The sequence below is a fragment of the Oryx dammah genome, unplaced genomic scaffold (genome assembly GCF_014754425.2).
Source record: "Oryx dammah isolate SB20612 unplaced genomic scaffold, SCBI_Odam_1.1 HiC_scaffold_27, whole genome shotgun sequence".
In the NCBI taxonomy this organism is placed as follows: domain Eukaryota; kingdom Metazoa; phylum Chordata; class Mammalia; order Artiodactyla; family Bovidae; genus Oryx; species Oryx dammah.
The window spans coordinates 6,180,569-6,200,322 of NW_024070211.1; the positions used below are offsets into that span (position 1 = coordinate 6,180,569).

Here is a 19,754-nt window from a genome sequence, read left to right on the forward strand (position 1 = left end):
GCTCTCCCAATGCAGGGAGCCCAAGCTCAATCTCCGGTCAGGGAACTAGATCCCACATGCCATAAATGAGAGTGTCCATGCTGCAATTTAAGCTGAAACTGAAGATTCTGGTTGCCGTAATGTAACTGGGACCCAGTGCAGCCAAACACAGAAATAAATATTACCAAAAAAAAAAAAAAAACAAGAGTAGATTCAACTGAGCTGATAAGTCACTTCCAAACAGGCAATGATGGATTAATGCTGGAGGGAGGCCTGGAGTAGTAATCGTACAAAGCCCATCACGGAGGCCTGAGCCATCTGGCCATGGAGTCCATGCCAAGTCTAGAGAGAAAGCCCCAGGTTCAGATGGAGAAGTAGCCTGGGGACACTGGGCTTGCTGCCACAGTCACTGCACGGGCTTCTTGACTTGGCTCAAAGTGTTAACCCAGAAACAGCAGGAGATGTTGGCCGGTGTGGTTACTCCCCTAGCTGGCCAGCAAAGCGTCCAAAACCGTGTGGTTTGATCCTGAGCTATGGAGTGATGATAACTGACAGTGAGAGCGCTGGCTGTCCCCAGGGTGATTTCCTTCCAGAGCAGTTGTGGATCATGATTCTACCTGTCTATGGGAGGGAAACCTGCATGAAAGCCATGGACTTAACACCTGGGAATATGCGTCAGTGGTACCTGAGGCTGGTGCTGGGAAATGTGGCCTTGCCCACCGGTCTTGCCTGATCATGAAGGTTTGTATGCAGGTGCCATTAGGTTCAAGGAGAAAACAAGGAAGAACTGATATCCAGAATGCAGGACAGTTTAGGGGTTACAAAGGGCACCACAGCTCAATATTCTTCCGGCAGGCCTCAGCATCAGCCATGGGGGAATTTCCTGCTGGCCCAGTGGCTAAGTCTCCGAGCTCCCAATGCAGGGGGCCTGGGTTTGATCCCTGGTCAGGAAACTAGATCCCACATGCCTTAGCTAAAGATCCTGCATGCTGCAAATAAGATCTGGTGCAGCCAAATACTCTTGCCTGGAAAATCCCTTGGACGGAGGAGCCTGGTAGTCTGCAGTCCATGGGGTCGCTAAGGGTTGGACACGACTGAGAGACTTCCCTTTCACTTTTCACTTTCATGCATTGGAGAAGGAAATGGCAACCCACTCCAGTGTTCTTGCCTGGAGAATCCCAGGGACGGGGGAGCCTGGTGGGTTGCCATCTATGGGGTCGCACAGAGTCGGACACGACTGAAGCAGCTTAGCAGCAGCAGCAGCCAAATAAATAATTTTTTAAAAATCATCCATGAGGATGATGAGAATATGGTTGTAAAGGCTACAGGCACAGCAGGTAGTGGCTGTGGCCTGCTGGGAGCAAGGTCCCTTGCCATTGTCAGAGAGGGAGACACCGATAAGGGTTCCCATAATCGAGCACGGTGAGAGCAGGTAGGAATGGGCTATTACTGTGACAGATTCATGCCCTGGCCCTGGCATGGGCAGCTGATTGAGGCTGTTTAGCATTGCCTGTTCAGGTCTGGAAGAAGAGGAGAGAGGGTATTTAGCCCTCCTGCTACTGCTGCTAAGTCACTTCAGTCGTGTCCGACTCTGTGCGACCCCATAGACGGCAGCCCACCAGGCTCCCCGGTCCCTGGGATTCTCCAGGCAAGAACACTGGAGTGGGTTGCCATTTCCTTCTCCAATGCATGAAAGTGAAAAGTGAAAGTGAAGTCGCTCAGTCGTGTCCAACCCTCAGCGACCCCATGGACTGCAGCCTTCCAGGCTCCTCCTTCCATGGGATTTTCCAGGCAAGAGTACTGGAGTGGGGTGCCATTGCCTTCTCTGATTTAGCCCTCCACCCCGGTCTATTTCCTGAGCTCGCTGTGTATATTCTTCCTAGATTTGCTGGAGTCTGTCGTGTGCCTGGGATGAGGTAGCCAATCTGTCCTTTCCCGGAACGTTTACTTCCGTAAGCACCCAGGAGTCGCCACACTTGCCTGACCCATCGAGGGGGGCTTGTCCACCTCCTCAGTGCCCACGGAGGATCTTGAGGGGATGGCTAATGTCATTGCTCCCCAAACCAGCCTTGCCACGCCTCATTTGTACCCCCCACCTGCAGGTAGCAAGTGTGGAAGAGCAGGAGAATTCCATGTGGACAGCTGGAAGGAGTGCCATGGAGATAATTTCATCGGCAGACTGTATCATAACAGGCAAGTCCTGCACACGAGTAAGGTGCTCATCAGGGTCCTGAGAGTCTCGCTGCTGCCGGCTTGGTGGGAGAGAACAGCCACTCCATACACCTAAACCACGCTCACAGCGGCCAGAACCGCTTTGCCGGTTGGTCAGATCCGGAGGCCACTGTGCCCCCTGGAGCCACAGGTCAACGTTCCTGGCAAGTAATGCATATTCCCTGAGCACGAGTGACTTCATAAGTCAAACAGATCCTCGATGGGCCCTCCGAGACCTATAATAGTGGTTTCACTGTTACGGCAGGTCCAAGCGTGGGTCTAGTCCACCAAAGTGGATGTGATAGCCACACAATCTTTTTTTCTTTTTTTGAACATTTATTTATTTATTTGGCTCTGTTGGATCTTAGTTGCAGCACGTGGAATTTTCGTTTCACCATTCAGGATCTTCCGTGGTGGCACATGGACTCTACTTGTGTTACCGAAAGAAGTGTGTGGGTCTGGCTGCTCAAAAGCCAATAAATAGGCCAGGCTGGTGGAAAGCAAAGCTTGCCTTATTTCAGATGCCAGCAACTGAGGGGAGAGGTGGGAGGGGGGCGGATATCTGTCCAAGGGCATCCGCCACCCCCCACCACCCCCAACTGCCCCGACAAGCAGGGAGTGAGAGCTTTCACAGACAGAGTGAGGGGCAGGGGCTACGTGCAGAAACAGCACAGTCAGCTGACCGTCATCTTCAAACTGGTCATCGCTGGTCTGACCAGCCTCATCTTGGTTGCTTTAACTACAGTTAATCTTCGGTTCCAGGGGCCATTTGTTCCCATTTCTTTGTGGTCAGTTCTCAGAATCATGGCAGCTTATGTCCTGGTGGTCATCATGCAGTTAACTTCTTCACCTGGTGTTTTAGTATCGATACGACGGCTCACAGGATATGGCTCAGAATAGTCTCTACAGCCTTTGAGAAAGAACTAAAGGCTCTTGACTATACTTAATGACTACTTTATTATTATTATTATTATTATTTAGTCTCCTTTGACTGTTTTTCTTTCTTTCCACATTTCTCACTTTTCTGATTAGACTTGTTCTTTGACTAGTTTTCCACGGACAAAAGGCAGGCAGAGCTCACGGTGGGAGAGGTAAGGACTGTGGGGTGTTGCTCCATTTCACGTGAAGCACTTGCACTTCGTTGCTCCAAGGCAAGTGAGATCTTGATTCCCAGACCAGGGATAGAACCTGCATCCCCTGGATAAAAGGCGGATTCTCAGTCTCTGAACAACCAGGGAAGTCCCCACGGCCACATGGTCTTTCAATCAGCTTTTCCATTCTAGATGCTCTCTTTAAGATGCAGGGCCTTACAGTAGGTTCATTCATATGGTAATATTAGATTGAGTTTGTTGTTGCATTGTTGAATCGATCTCCACAACTAATGGTCCAGTTCTGGGTGGCTCAAAGACTTGGCCCTACAGCAAGACCATTAGCACTGGCCCATGAAGCTGTGTAAAATGGACTATTTACAAAGACGTGAACAGGCTATAGAGAACCTATAAGGCGGTGCAGTACCCCTGGGCGGTATCTAGGGGTATACTATTGCCCTTGGACCAGAAGGAAATGGAAAGAAGGTCTTGTCGAGAGAGCCTCCTCTGTGATTACCCAGCCAGCCCTAAACCAGCCCAAGGCAACCCCACATGAGGCAATAAGCACCCCAAACCCCTCCTTCCGTCGCATCTTCTGCCAGGCTTCCCTCTAAAAGCCAAACTCAACTGGAAGACAAGGAGCAAAGGAACCTGACTATGCAGGCTGGCTCCCTGGCAGAAAAGGCAGAAGGATGGAGAGTGGGCCTGGAGGGGCAAGTGCAAGATGCCGACACACAAGGGAGGGTGCGATTTTAGATAGGGTGGCCTAGTCCTCACTAGGAAGGGATCATTTGAGCAAAGACCTGCGATAATGTGTCTAATCCTCACGACAATTGATGAGGCCGTCTTATAGCCGAGGAAACTGAAGTACGGCACTTAACTTACTCGTTGTCCAGAATCACACAGCGAAGAGTTGCCCGAGTTGGGATCTGACACCAGGGAGTTTAGCTCCAGGGATCCTGCTCTTAAACAAAACAGGATATAGGAAAGTCATCATAAAATGAAAGGGCAAAGAAAATATCAGGACATGCGCGGTTATGATCAACAGTCATACTTGCATATTGAGCACTGACTGTATGCTAGCCATGGTGTTAGGTGCTATGGGTGAGTATACATGATATACAAGCGCTGTCCTTGCCTTCAAAGAGTCCATAATCTAGTTGAAGAGTGGTGGGGAAGTATAGCCATCTGTATGAGAAGGTTGTGATACATTCTGTGGTAGAGACCTCTTCAAGAAAATTAGAGATACCAAGGGAACATTTCAGGCAAAGATGGGCTCAATAAAGGACAAAAATGGTATGGACCTAACAGAAGCAGAAGATATTAAGAAGAGGTGGCAAGAATACACAGAAGAACAGTACAAAAAAGATCTTCATGACCCAGATAATCACGATGGTGTGATCACTCACCTAGAGCCAGACATCCTGGAATTTGAAGTCAAGTGGGCCTTAGGAAGCATCACCACGAACAAAGCTAGTGGAGGTGATGGAATTCCCGTTGAGCTATTTCAAATCCTAAAAGGTGATGCTGTGAAAGTGCTGCACTCAATATGTCAGTGAATTTGGTAAACTCAGCAGTGGCCACAGGACTGGAAAAAGGTCAGTTTTCATTCCAATTCCAAAGAAAGGCAATGCCAAAGAATGCTCAAACTACTGCACAATTGCACTCATCTCACATGCTAGTAAAGTAATGCTCAACATTCTCCAAGCCAGGCTTCAGCAATACGTGAACTGTGAACTTCCTGATGTTCAAGCTGGTTTCAGAAAAGGCAGAAGAACCAGAGATCAAATTGCCAACATCCGCTGGATCATGGAAAAAGCAAGAGAGTTCCAAAAAAACATCTATTTCTGCTTTATTGACTATGCCAAAGCCTTTGTGGTTTTTTTTTGTTTTTGTTTTTGTGTGTTTTTTTTGCCAAAGCCTTTGAATGTGTGGGTCACAACAAACTGTAGAAAATTCTGAAAGAGATGGGAATACCAGACCACCTAATCTGCCTCTTCAGAAATTTGTATGCAGGTCAGGAAGCAACAGTTAGAACTGGACATGGAACAACAGACTGGTTCCAAACAGGAAAAGGAGTATGTCAAGGCCGTATATTGTCACCCTGCTTATTTAACTTCTATGCAGAGTACATCATGAGAAACTCTGGGCTGGAAGAAGCACAAGCTGGAATCAAGATTGCTGGGAGAAATATCAATAACCTCAGATATGCAGATGACACCATCGTTATGGCAGAAAGTGAAGAAGAACTAAAGAGCCTCTTGATAGAAGTAAAAAAGGAGAGTGAAAAAGTTAGCTTGAAACTCAGCATTCAGAAAACTAAGACTATGGCATCTGGTCCTGTCACTTCATGGGAAATAAATGGAGAAACAGTGGCAGACTTTATTTAGGGGGCTCCAAAATCACTGCAGATGGTGACTGCAGCCATGAAATTAAAAGATGCCTACTCCTTGGAAAAAAAGTTATGACCAACCTAGACAGCATATTCAAAAGCAGACACATTACTTTGTCAACAAAGGTCCGTCTAGTCAAGGCTATGGTTTTTCCAGTAGTCATGTATCGATGTGAGAGCTGGACCATAAAGAAAGCTGAGTGCCGAAGAATTGATGCTTTTGAACTGTGGTGTTGAAGAAGACTCTTGAGAGTCCCTTGGACTGCAAAGAGACCCAACCAGTCCATCCTAAAGGAGATCAGTCCTGGGTGTTCATTGGAAGGACTGATGTTGAAGCTGAAATTCCAATACTTTGGCCAACTGATGTGAAGAACTGACTCATTTGAAAAGACCCAGATGCTCGGAAAGATTGAAGGTTGGAGGAGAAGGGGACGACAGAGGGTGAGATGGTTGGATGTCATCACCAACTTGATGGACATGAGTTTGGGTAAATTCAGGGAGTAGGTGATAGACAGGAAGGCCTGGCGTGCTGCAGTCCATGGGGTCAGAAAGAGTCGGACACGACTGAGCGACTGAACTGAACTGAATGGTAGCATTACAGATAAAATGCCGTGGCTAAGTGGTAAAGAATCTGCCTGCCAATGTAGGTGACGCAGGTTCAATCCCTGGCCTGGGAGGATCCCACGTGCTGCAGAGCAACTGGGCCTGTGCGCCACAACTCCTGAGCAGCAACTACTGAGCCCATGACCCACAACTACTAAAGCCTGCGCCCCGAGAGCCTGTGCTCTGCAACAAGAGAAGCCTCCACAACGAGAAGCCTGCCCACTGCTGCCCCTGCTGGCTGCAACTAGAGAAAGCAACGAAGATCCAGCACAGTCAAAGATAAATGTTTTAAGAATTTTTTTTAAGTGCCATAAGAAGACTAAGGAAAGAGATTCATTACAGCTCGGTTGAGGGAAGCTTTCTGCAGGTGGTGACTGTGGAAGAAGCGTAGAATTGTAACAGCAGAAAGGGGAAGATAAGGGATTCCAGGGGAAGAAACCACCAGAGCAAAGATGTGACTGCATTTGGGGGATGGCTGGTCAACTGCAACTGGGGCGAGTACAAGAAACTTTCGGCGAGAGGGATGACTTATTGCATTGATTTATTTTTACCAACAATGTTTTTAATATTAATTTATTTGGCTGTGCCAGGTCTTGGTTGTGACACGCAGGATCTTTGATTTTCGCTGCAGCATGTGAACTCTTAGTTGTAACAGGTGGGGTCTAGTTCCCTGACCAGGGATTGAACCCGGGTCCCCTGCATTGGGAGCATGGAGTCTTAGCCACTGGACCACCAGGGAAGTTCCAGAGAGATGATTTTAAGTGGGATATCCACAGGGCATTAAGTCACCCTGGATCCCACAGCGAGGTAGAGACTTCCTTCCCAATTCTCCTTTGTGGAGAAACGCCTCAGCTGACGGCTGCATGTCTTTCAAGCGCTAACACTTGCTAAACTCCCTTTTTAACCCAAATTTTACTGATTCGGGCCTTCCAAGTGGACAACTAATCTCTCTGGATGGAACTTCATAACATCGCTCTCTTTTTATTGTGTTTATTTTGATAGGTTCCATTTTAAGCAAATGGTACTGTTTTTTAATTTACAGATAAATTATTTATTTGTATTATTATTGTCCTTTACAGGTAAATTTATTAAGGAAAAAACAGTCAATTCAAAGGGACAATATTGAGGTAAACATTCAGGTGGTTCACAGCTCTAGCAAAAATACAAAAGTAGCATACTAGCGACTGATGCTTAGGATACTCTGGTATAGGGAAAAAAGCAGGCAAAAGGGAGAAACTGGGAAAGAAGGCTGTGAAGGGGGTCAGATCATGGGGGCCTGAACACCATGGTGAGGAGTTCTGTCAACTGTGTCCAGGCATTGGCCCAAGGAAAGGTAGTGAACGGTCTCAGAGCTGTGCTTGGCAGGGCTGGCTGTGGCCTCTGAGCCCAGCGGGAGGGGTGACTGGAGGCTGGGACCGCACTGGGAGGGGGGCGGTTATAAGACTCAAGGTGAACAGGAAGAGAGGGGCCTGGACCAGGGTGAAGGTGGAAAGAGAGGAAGGGCTGGATCTGAGAGCCCCCAGTACGCCGTGTCATAAGGCACGATGTGGCTGCCCTGGTGAGTACAGATTTCTTTTCTAGAGGTGACCAATCTCTCTGCCTCCAATTGTCCTGTCTGCTGTGATTCACTAAGAACATTCAATAGTCTCTGATCGGGCTTTACTGAGGAAAGATAACGTCAGAAGAGGCCAGCCCACCGCAGTCTCTGCGGCCTCATCAGGGGGAATTGGAAGTGCGATCAGAGAGGATGGAGAAAAGAGACTCCCGCCTCCGCATTCTGTGCTTTCCTGCTGGAAAAGTCCGCCGACGGCTTGACTGCTTGTGGTGATTCATTCTATTCCATACGATGAACATCTGATTTTCTAAGACTTTCAGCTTCATTTCACTGAACATAAGCCGCTCAAGGATCTTGTCCTGGAGGGCAAAGCAGGCGTGCAGTCTCTCCACTTCCTTCGTGTTTAGGCAGTTGCCGTTGGTTTTGGCTTCGCAAGTCTTGGATTGCTTGGCCTCTTCCTAAACTCCCCATGGCCACAAACAGAGGAAAAGTTGGTTAATAACGGTCACCCTTCCCCATGCCAGGTGAGTTACAAACATGATCTTGGTCAATTTCATGACCAGCATCTAAGGACCTGCCTCTTTGCCTCATCTCATGAGTGAGAGAATGGAGGGAGGAAATGGCCCTTTCTCAGCATCACCCAGCCTGCATGAGAGCCCCCAAACTCCTAGGACCTAGGGCTGCCTTCAGTTCATAGGAATAAGTGAAATGGCCCGCTAAGTTGTATTCACAGAGGACATAAAATCCTTAACCCAAACATGTCTGTCTCTAGAGCTGTGCTTTTCCCAACATACCTCTTTGAAAAAAAAAAAAAACAAAACTTTTTATTTTGTATTGGAGTATAGCCAGTTAACAATGTTGTGATAGTTTCAGGTGGACAGCAAAGGGACTCAGCCATACATATACACATATCCATTTCCCCCCAAACTCCGCTCCCATCCAGGCTGCCAGAGAAATAAGTGGAGTTCCCTGTGCTATGTACTAGTTCCTTGTTGGTTATCCATTTTAAGTATAGCAATGTGTACTCATCCATCCCAAACTCCATAACCATCCCTTCCCCGACCCTTCCTCCCCGCGGCCACCTTAAGTTCGTTCTCTTAAGTCCCAGCATGCCTCTCTGAGAATTTAGTCGGGCCTCGTAAAACCTCCAAGCCTCAGTGGTTTCATGTAATGCTCTGATCTCTGTCATCTTTATCTGTCCCGCCCCTCTCTGCATGCAGTTGATAAGAATACAATTTTTTTTTTCTTTTAGTATTCAACTATAAATTCCTGGCCTTTAAAACCATTTAAGAATCAAGTACTTCAGACATGCAGAAAAAGTAAATATCACAACAAATACCCATGTTCCTACACCAGCTTAAGAAACAGTATCACAGAGGTGACTGATGTCCTCTGTGGAGTCTGCTGCAGTGTTCCCTTCCATCCCTGAACCTTATCTCAACCATAATCCCGAATTTGGTATTTATTTTTTCCAGGAATTTCTTTACTCCATTTGATACCAGTTCTCAATGGGAGGCTCTTCTGCCCTCTCCTGGGAACAGTTGGCTATGTCTGGAGAACTTTTCAGCCACCACAAAAGAGGTGAGGGGTGCTGTTGGCTCCTTGTGGGTAGAGGGATACTGACAAAATTCCAGCATTGTGCAAGACAGTCCCCTCATCACGGAGAATTATCCAGCCCCTAATGTCAGTCATGCAGAGGTTGAGAAACCCTGCCTTAATGTACTTTCACTGTACACAGGCATCCATACCCAAGGCAGGATATTGTTTTGCATGTTTTTTTAACTTTATATGAAAGCTGTCATAATCTAGATATATTCTTGCTGTCTTCATTATTCAGTTTGAGTGATGTATCTATGTTATACATGTTTTTAACTTTACCCATCTTAATTTCCCCCCTTTAAAGTAGTTCTTAGAGACTTCCCTGGTAGTCCAGTGGCTAAGACTCCTTGCTTCCAACGCAGGGGGCCCAAGTTCCACCCTTGGTCAGGGAACTAGATCCCACATGCTGAAACTAAGAGATCACATACCACAACTAAGGATCCCATGTGCCGGAACTAAGACCCAGTACAACCAAATAAGATAAAAATAATTTTAAAATACATAAAGTAGCTGTTACTGTTGTCAAAGCCTGTTGTCATTAAACATGAAGTAGGGAAGTCTGGGATGGGCCCTAGTTTTTAGTCGAGGTAACTGAAGCTTCATGAAGAAAACACTTTGTCCCCCATCACCCAAGAGGGAGCTACAGAGCAAGACTTTTAGATCAGAGGCAGGTTTCTCCATCTTGCCCAAATCTCCCGACACCTTCCCTGTCTCCCCACTGCACACTCTAGCTGTGACTCTCCCATCACACTCAGCGGAAGCTAAGGTCCCTCTTGCTCACCTGCTGGGGCTCTTGAGGAGTAGGTTTGAGTTCATGCTTGACCAGCCAGTTGCTAAGCAACAGCAGAAGGAATAGAAAGCCAAACAAGGCTGGCTTATAGCTGATCAGCCAAGCCATCAATGCTCCTATGGTGCCTGTGGAAGCAAGTATCCCATGGAGACTCCAAAAAAGAGACATGAGGTCCCCCAGCATTATGGCTTGAGAGCACCCAGGCCCTGAGGTCCTGCCTCAGTCCCCCCATCAAGGACAGTTGCCCTCCATGACAGGAGTCATGGCTGCTCCCCTACCTCTGAGTCATAACCAGCCCCTATCCCCAGCTGCCGCGTAACAATAATATTAACTCCTCTTATGTCTTAAGCAGCCACAATGTGCCAGACTTTCACAGGCAGTTCACAAGCATCATCTCATGACATCTGCCCACCAGCCAATGATGGGGGCCTCTGTGATACCTCAGCCATTCAGCCGTACTTCCAGACCTCCTAGTTGCTGGGGATAAAGTGGTGAGCAACACAGAGCCCCTCCCCTCACAGAGAGCGAGACCTCAAAGAAAAATCATCCAAACCTTGGAAATAAGGCAAAAAGATTTCCGCAGGCTTGTTCACAGTCATACCAGGATATTGTCTAGCTGGCCCACTTGTTGGTCACTTGCTGCTTTATTGGATTTAATATTGATTAGGGTCCTGACTCTCTAAAGTCACATGGAAAAGTTGCTCCAGCAATTTCACTTGGATATATCCCAAAGAATCGAAACCAGGGTCTGGCAGAGATACTTGTATACCTACATTCATACCAGTATTACTCATAGTAGCTAAAAGGTGGAAGCAACCCCCAAATCCATCAACAGATGAATGGATAAATAAAACTTATTTATGGCATAATAATAAAAAAAAGCTGTATATAACTATAGTAGGATTAGATAAAAAAGGAAGGCAATTCTGACACATGCTACCACATGGATGAACTTTGAGAACATTATGCTAAGTGAAATCAGCAAAAAGTAAAGGGTATTTGACTCCACTTATGAGCTAAATAGTGTGATCAGATTTATAGAAACAGGACTTCCCTTGTGGGGCAGTTGTTAAGAATTTGCCTGCCAGTGCAGGGGACATGGGTTCGATCATTGGTCTGAGAAGATTCCACATGTTGCAGGGAAGCTAAGCCCGTGCACCACGGCTACTGAAGGCTGCACACCTAAGCCTGTTCTCCACAACAAGAGAAGCCACGTAATGAGAAGCCCATGCATTGCAACTAGGAAGTAGCTCCTGCTCTCTGAAACTTGAGAAAGATGGTGAGCAGCAACAAAGACCCAGCATGGCCAAAAATTGTTTAAAAAAAATTTATAGAGACAGAGGTAGAAGTTTGGTGGTTGGCAGGGTTGCAGACAGAGGAGAATGATGAGTTGTTGTTTAATGGGTCCAAAGTTTTATAAGATGAAAAGCATTCTTGAGACTTTGCAGAATCATGTGAACACACCTTATTCTGTTATTTCAGAATTTCTCAGTTTTGACATTATAAATGATAGTGGGTGTTAGACTGCTTGCCACTCAAAAGCCATTAAAGAGGCCAGGTTGGAAAGGAAAGTTTTTGGATGCTGCCAAGGGGAGAATGTGGGGGGTTGACGCCAGTCCGAGTGGGGAGGCTACATGTAGAAATAGCACAGTCATCTCTGACAGTCATCTTGAAATTGGTCATCGGTGATGTGACCAGTTTCATCTTTATTGTTTTAAGTACAATTAGTCTTCAGTTCTATGGTTGTTTTTTTCCCATTTCCTTGAGGCCAAATCTCAGAACTGTGGCAGCTTATGTCATGGTTATAATCTGGTCATTATGTAGTTAACGTCTTCCACCTAGGGGGAGTTTCAGAATCTTTAAGACAGCTCATAGGACATGGCTCAGAGTATTATCTATAGCCTTTGAGAAGGAACTAAAGGTACTTAACTTTGCTTAATGACTAAAATATTGTTATTTGGTCTCTTTTGACCGTTTTCCTTTGTTTCTGGATTTTCTCACTTCTTTGATTAAACTTGTTCTTTGGCTAAAGATTTTCCACAGACAAAAGGTAGGTAGAGGACAGGGAGGACAAGCACCATAGGGTCTTACTTGGTTTCAACATTATATACTATCATTTTATGATGGAAGATGGGAATTTACCTTTGATGTAGAACCTCATCAATCCATCCCCATTCTGACTCTTCTATAACCTCTCTCACCCCTCTCCTCCATAAACTTTCTCTTTTCTCCATTCTCTCAATATAATTCTATCCCTTTGGTTAAAATAATATTCATTGTTCATGTTATTTTGGACATGTGTCGCTCATAGTGAAACCATATGCTGTACTATGATTTTCTTTCTGGCATAGCTTTAGTTTCCCTGAACTTAATTTTCCTGAACTTGATTTTTTTCTATGTACTTAGTAAAAAAAAAAATCAACTTCTTTAACAATCAACATAAAATAAAATATACCTATTTTACATGTATAGTTCAATGAGTTTTGACTCATGCGTACATATCCAGTCAAGATATAAACCATTTCCATCACTGCCAACAAGTTCTTTACAGCTCTTTTGAAGTCAAACCCCACCCTCATCCCAGGCAACCACTGATTAGATTCTATCACTAGAGGTCAGTTGGACTAGTTCTTGAACATCGTGCAAATGGAATCATTTTTTGAAAATTATGCTTTGAAGACACAAACTTATGAGAAAAGCAATGATAACTCTGTGTCCTGATGGAAATAAGCTTGAAGAACGCAAGGGCTGTTTCATTGTTAGGTCAATGAAGTATTCCTGAAAGAATTAAAAGAATACACCACCTCCACCAGACAGCATATTAAAAAGCAGAGACATTACTTTACCAATAAAGGTCTATATAGTCAAAGCTATGGTTTTTCCATCCAGTCATGTATGGATGTGAGAGTTGGACTACAAAGACAGTTGAGTGGCAAAGAACTGGTGCTTTTGAACTGGTGGTTTTGGAGAAGACTCGTGAGAGAGATCCAACCCGTCCATCCTAAAGGAAATCAGTCCTGAATATTCATTGAAGGACTGATGCTCAAGCTCCAATACTTTGGCCACCTGATGCGAAGAACTGACTCATTGGAAAAGATCTTGATGCTGGGAAAGATTGAAGGCAGGAGGAGAAGGGGACGACAGAGGATGAGATGGTTGGATGGCACCACTGACCCAATGGACATGAGTTTGAGCAAGCTTCTGGAGTTGGTGATGGACAGGGAGGCCTAGCGTGCTGCAGTCCACGAGGTCGCAAAGAGTTGGACACGACTGAGCGACTGAACTGACTAACAATCTGGGCCAACATTAGAATTAACCTGGAGTGGAAAGCTGTCCTGTGCAATGGGGATGGGGAGCATAGGAGTGTGAGGGGGTGCAAGTGCGAAAGTGCAAATGTGTGTGGAGGGGTCCACATAGAAGGAGGAGTATGTACAAAGTCCAGGAAGGAATGACAATTCCATTTGGACTCATTGTGGATTTCCTAACTTTTGTCCATTTTATTACCATGAAATTCATTTGCTTTCCAAGATTTTGCCAGTCCATCCAAGCAGGACAATTATGACTAGTAAATAAGATGATCTACCAGCTACATTTCAGTGTCTTCCCCTCACTGGACTGTAAACTCTTTGAAAGCAAGAACTTCATAATTAAACTCTTGTCACGTAGTAAGCATATTAATACTAGAACTAATGAATGAGTAAATGAACAAATGAATTTTAAACACATGCAAGTCTCTGGAGGAAATGGTCGCCCTCGGATGTACTGTCTGGCCCAGAAGCCCTAGAATGAGAACCGTCCCGGGACAGATCCCGAAAGCTAAGGAGACGCTCTAGGAAAGCTTCGCGCACTTTGCCGTGGCGCCGCTCTAGCCTCGAGGACGGCACTCTATGGCAGCGGGGAGGGCGGGGCCGGGGGCGTCCGGGGCCTTATTGTCCGGGCGCGGCGGGAGCGCGCGCAGCGCGTGCGTACGCGGCGGCGGTTGGCAGCGCGCGGACTGTGTGAAGTGAGGCGAGGCTGCTTTGGACCCACGGACCGACAGACCGGGCGGCCCCTACGGCCGTCAGCGGCCAGGCGGCCCGACATGTTGTCTGGGAAGAAGGCAGCGGCTGCAGCGGCGGCGGCGGCGGCGGCGGCGGCGGCGGCGGCGGCGGCTGCCGGGTCGGAGGCCGGTGCGGGGGTAGCGGGTGGCGCGGAGAACGGCTCTGAGGTGGCCGCACCGCCCGCGGGCCTGTCCGGCCCTGGCGAGGCGGGGCCGGGGGCGGCTGGAGAGCGCACTCCCCGCAAGAAGGAGCCCCCGCGGGCCTCGCCCCCCGGCGGCCTGGCCGAGCCGCCGGGGTCCGCCGGGCCTCAAGCCGGGCCTACCGCCGTCCCTGGGTCTGCGACCCCCATGGAAACGGGAATCGCCGAGACACCGGAGGGCCGACGGACCAGCCGGCGCAAGCGGGCGAAGGTGAGGCCCGACCCCCGCACCCTCGAACCACAGAATCCCGGTGCCTGGCTCCCCTGAGGTTGTCCAGCCCGCATTACCCCCACCCCGCCTCCGCGAGCCGGGTCTTGGGCCTTGAGCCCCACGCCCACCCCGACCTCCGGTCGCCGACCTCCACCCACCTCCCGGCTGGCTGGCTGGGTGGGGTGAGAGCCGGGAAGGTGTTTGCCTGAGGTGAACGTGGCTTTGTGCAGGAACCTGGCCGTCCCTGGAAAAGGGGGATCCCGGAGGGGAGTCTTTTCACTCATATATTTCTCGTCCACCTTTTCGTTTTCTTGACTGGGAAAAAAAAAAAAAAAAGGCTCCCTGACGTGGTGTCGTGGTTGGCCTTGTCTGGGACATTTATCCCTTGTTTGTCCACAGATGTGTCTGGAAGCTGCTCGGCGATATTTTTGTGTTTCAGCTGGGAGCACATTGAGGCTGTAGGATGATGGTAAAGAAATTGTCTTAGCCGGAGAGATCGGGAGGGTGGGGGAAGGAACTTTTTTTTTTTTTTTTTTTGAGCACTTTGCTCTTTTCCCCTTTTTATTCTATCAGCGATCTTTTGATGTGGATTTTTACAGCTGAGGAAGCTGATTAATATCAATTAGTCACGGCACGGTTACAAGGACAGTGTATACAGACAATATTTGGCTCACAATTCTGGGTGCCAGATGCTGTGTTCAAAGCATGACCAGCATTTTTATGTTTGTTAAAATAATAGTAACTGGCAGGTGTTGCTAGCTTTATTTCATGAATGAGTAAGCTGAAGCTCCCAGTTTAAGCAACTTGTCCAGAGTCAGAAAGCTAAGTTAGTGGTGGAACTGGAATATGAACCCTACACTTTGAACAGGGTAGGGTATCATCAACCTCTGAAACAAAGGACCACATGGGACAGCAGCAGTGAGCAGCGCACTGGGCCCGTGCTAGAGCGCAGACTTCAGACCTGGGCCTTTTCTGGGATTTCACGGTACAGTTGAAAAAACGGAAAATATAGTTCTAAGTAACTAAATGTGTAAATCATGTAACTTATGCATGTTATATCTATAATTTAAATGGGTGTACCAGTTCAGTGTGTATGAGGAGCTTCTTGAGTATTGCCCATACTGAGAGCCCTCAGAATAAATTGCCCAGTTTTGAGAGCTCTCTCACCAAGGATACCCTGCCCTAGGGATGTCTTGAGGGGAGAGGAAGGTTTAACCAAAGCACAGGTTGGCACCTTCCAACTCTGAAATGAAATAGAGGGCAGAAGCCCAACTGGGTCTTGATTTTACTATTTCAATAGATAATGTGGCCAGAAAACCAGAAGATGAGATTAAAAAAAAAAAAATTTATTGAGGGAATTCACAAACAATACATTTACCATTTTTGAGTCTATTCAGTGATTTTTATCATATTCTCAAAGTTGACAGCCAGCACAACAGTGAATTTTAGGATGTTTCATCATCCCCTAAAGACACTTGTAACATTAGCAGGCACTCCCCATTCCTCCTTAACCCCAGCCCCTGGCAATAACTCATTTCTGTCACTGTGGATTTGCCTAGAAAAAGGACAGTTCTGTAAATGGAGCCATATAATATTTGGCCTATTGTGTCTGGCTTTAGCATGTTTTCAGAGTTCATCCGTGTTGTAGTACTTCCATTCAGAACTTAATAGTTCACTGGCCAAATAATATTCCAGTGTACGAATATAGCATGTTTTGTTTATCCATTCATCATTTTATAGACATTTGGGGTGTTTCCACTTTTTGACTATTATGAGTATTGCTGCTGTGAACATGTGTGAAGTTTCTTCTGTGAATTTTTTTTTTTTTTTTAATTTATTTTTGACTCTGCTGGGTCTTCGTTGCCACACGTGGGCTTTGTCTAGTTGCAGCGCCTGGGCTGCTTATTGTGGTGGCTCCTCTCCTGGAGCATGGTCTCTAGGTGCACAGCCTCAGTAGTGTGGTGCCAGGCTTAGTTGCTCCGAGGAATGCGGGATCTTCTGGACCAGGGATCAAGCCTGTGTGCTCTGCATTGGCAGACGGATTCTTAACTTCTGGACCACCGGGGAAGCCCTGTGTAAATATTTTTGGTTCTCGGATTTGATACGTAGGAGTGGACTTGCTGGGTTGTATGGGATGCGACTTAGTGAGCATGGACTATTTAACTTTTTGAGGAGCTGCCAAACAGTTTTCCATAGCAGCCTCATCATTTTGCTTTCCCGCTATTGATATTTGAGAGTTCTAATTTCTCCAATCCTGTTTACACTTGATGTTGTCTTTTTATTTATAGCCATTCTAGTGGGTGTGAAGTGGTATCTCATTGTGGTTTTTTAATATGTAAGCTAAAGATGTTGTCTTGAGTATTTTCCCATATACTTATTGGCCATTTGTATATCTTTTTTGGTGAAAGTTGTTTTTCTATAATTGGCTCTTTTTCTGTTTGTTTCTTTATTTTTGGCTGTGTTGGGTCTTCATTGCTGGAAGGGCTTTTCTCTAGTTGCAGCTAGCGGGGGCTACCTGATGCAAAGAACTGACTCATTTGAAAAGACCCTGATACTGGGAAATATTGAAAGCAGGAGAAGAAGGGAACGACAGAGGATGAGATGGTTGGATGGCATCACCAACTCAATGGACATGAGTTTGAGTAAACTCCAGGAATTGGTGATGGACAGGGAGGCCTGTTGTGCAGTCCATGGGGATGCACAGTCGGATACGACTGAGCAACTGAACTGAGCTGAGCAGGGCCTACTCTAGCTGTGGTGCACACGCTTCTCACTGCAGCGGCATCTCTTGTTGCAGAGCGTGGGCTCTAGGGCACACAGGCTTCATTAGTTGCGGCACATGGGCTCAGTAATGTGGCCCCCAGGCTCTAGAGCACAGGCCAGTAGTTGTGGCCCAGGGCTTAGTTGCTCCAGGGCATGTGGTATCTCCAGGATTAGGGATTGAACCCGTGCATTCTGTGTTGGCAGGTGGATTTTTTTTTTTTTTTAATATATACCACTGAGAGCTTCCCTGGTGGCTCAGACAATAAAGAATCTGTCTGCAGTGCAGGAGACCCAGGTTTGATCGCTGGGTCAGGAAGATTCCCTGGAGAAGGAAAAGGCAACCTACTCCAGTTTTGTTGCCTGGAGAGTTCCATGGACAGAGGAGCCTGGGCAGGACTATAGTCCATGGGGTCACTAACAGTCGGATATGACTGACTAACACTTCTTTATCACTGAGCCACCAGGGAATCCCTCCTTGGCTCATCTTTAAATTGTGTTGTATTTTTATTATTGAGTAGTTCAAGTTCTATATTTATGGTGATTACAGAAGTTTTAATTTTGGTTTCCAATTTATTAATATTTTTTCTTTTGTCCCTTTTGCTTCTAGTGTTCCATCTAAGGAACTGTTGCCTAATTCAATGTCATAAAGATTTACTCCTGTGTTTTCTTCTAACAGTTTTATAGTTTTAACTCTTTTAGGTCAATGATCATTTTAGAGTTAATTTTTGTAGATGGCATTAGGTAGAAGTTCAGCTTCATTCTTTTGCCTGTGTATATCTACTTGTCCCAACACAGTTTGTTGAAGCTATTCTGTCTCCCTGTGAATGGTTGACACCCTTGTTGATTGACTATAAGTGTGAGTTTATTTTTGGACTCTCAGTTCTATCCCATTGTTCTATATTTCTGTTCTTATGCAAGCAACACACTGACCTGATTACTGTAGGTTGACAATATGTTTTGAAATCAGGAAGTGTGAGTTCTCCAACTTTATTCTTTTTCAAGATTGTTTTGGCCATGTATCTCTTGCATTTCCATACAAATTTTAGGATCAATTTGTCATTTCTGCAAAAAAGGCAGCTGAAATTCTGATTGGTATCATGTTGAATCTCTAGATTAATTTGGGTCATGCTATAAGACTTCTGTCTTTGTAATTCTCCTGTGTTTGTTTTAATTTTCCTTTGTGATTAGCTCTGAAGCTCCCAAAAGAAAAATGGGTTGTGTGTGTATTTGGAGAGCACCTAGAAAGTAGAGAACTGGGGAAGCTGACCTATGTATTCATAGCTAGTCTTGGGAGCCAGAGAAAACAGACCTCAAGGGATAGAGTGTCCATAAAGGGTAAGCTGAGTCCAGTGTAAATAGGCCTTGCTTCAGGAGTTCTGAGATTTATCCAGGGGATATATATCTGTATTTTTTTTGCTTGGGAGTTTATTCAGCTTTTCTGGGGGGATTTAAAAATTATATATACATAATATATAATTATATAAATAAGTAAATGTATATATAATTGTGTAATTGAAATTAAGTTTAGGATATTGTATTGGAAGGAATCCAGGCAATTGAAGTTCCCTGATGCTCAGGTTTCATTAGTTTCAGAGTAAATTTACCTCTGAATGTGTATGCTAACATGGCAAACTAAGGTTTGAAATTGTTGGGTTGGACTGAGGCTTTGGGAACAACACACAGCTTAAGGAATGGCATCCTTGAGCTTAGCCTTGAGAAAGGGCAGAATTTTTTGTAGTAGTCTGGAAAAGGATGAACTTCTGGAATTAACTCATCCTCCTGTGATTGATTCCCTTTTCTCAGGAAAACAAATCCTATCTGTAACATTATGAGGTTTATATATAATGTAAACAAAATGCTTATTTCAGTGTCTGGCATAAGTAAGTAGGTACCCAGTGATTAAGTGCTACCCCTGAGAAAAGGAGGTGAGAAATGCTTGGAATATAATAGAAAGTGGTCTGAAAAGCAGACAGGAAATCCAGAGTGGACAACTGAATGTTGGGAACAGTGGGCAAAAGAATTTAATTGCAAATGAGATTTTTCTAGGAGCAAGATAAGTTGGAGGGATTGTATTCGGAGTGTTGTATAGAGTTGTGTCTAGGTTGTAGAGATCTGTACTGTGCAGTATAGTAGCCACTGGGTACTTGTGGCTATTGAGCACTTAACATGTGGCTAGTAGATTGCTGCTGCTGCTAAGTTGCTTCAGTCGTGTCCAACTCTCTGTGACCCCATAGATGGCAGCCCACTAGGCTCCCCCATCCCTGGGATTCTCCAGGCAAGAACACTGGAGTGGGTTACCATTGCCTTCTCCAGCTAGTAGATTG

General features: G+C 46.0%; 2 protein-coding genes across 3 annotated transcripts in view; one reads left to right on the forward strand and one right to left on the reverse strand.

The window, feature by feature from the left end:
- Positions 1-7,989: 7,989 nt before the first annotated feature.
- Positions 7,990-10,400, reverse strand: TEX46 (testis expressed 46). The gene is made up of 2 exons (XM_040228546.1): positions 10,209-10,400; positions 7,990-8,187 (listed from the first exon to the last, which is right to left on the reverse strand). The coding sequence occupies exons 1-2, from the start codon at positions 10,398-10,400 to the stop codon at positions 7,990-7,992; spliced, it is 390 nt and encodes a 129-aa protein (XP_040084480.1).
- A 3,751-nt stretch (positions 10,401-14,151) lies between these two features.
- The window catches only part of KDM1A (lysine demethylase 1A), a 63,551-nt gene continuing 57,948 nt past the window's right edge, over positions 14,152-19,754 (forward strand). The window contains exon 1 of one of the 2 annotated variants that reach the window (XM_040229558.1): positions 14,152-14,667. In XM_040229558.1, the coding sequence (XP_040085492.1) occupies positions 14,299-14,667 (369 nt within the window). In that variant the 5' untranslated portion in view covers positions 14,152-14,298. The remainder of the gene's footprint in view (positions 14,668-19,754) is intronic. The other variant, XM_040229559.1, reaches the window with a different exon arrangement.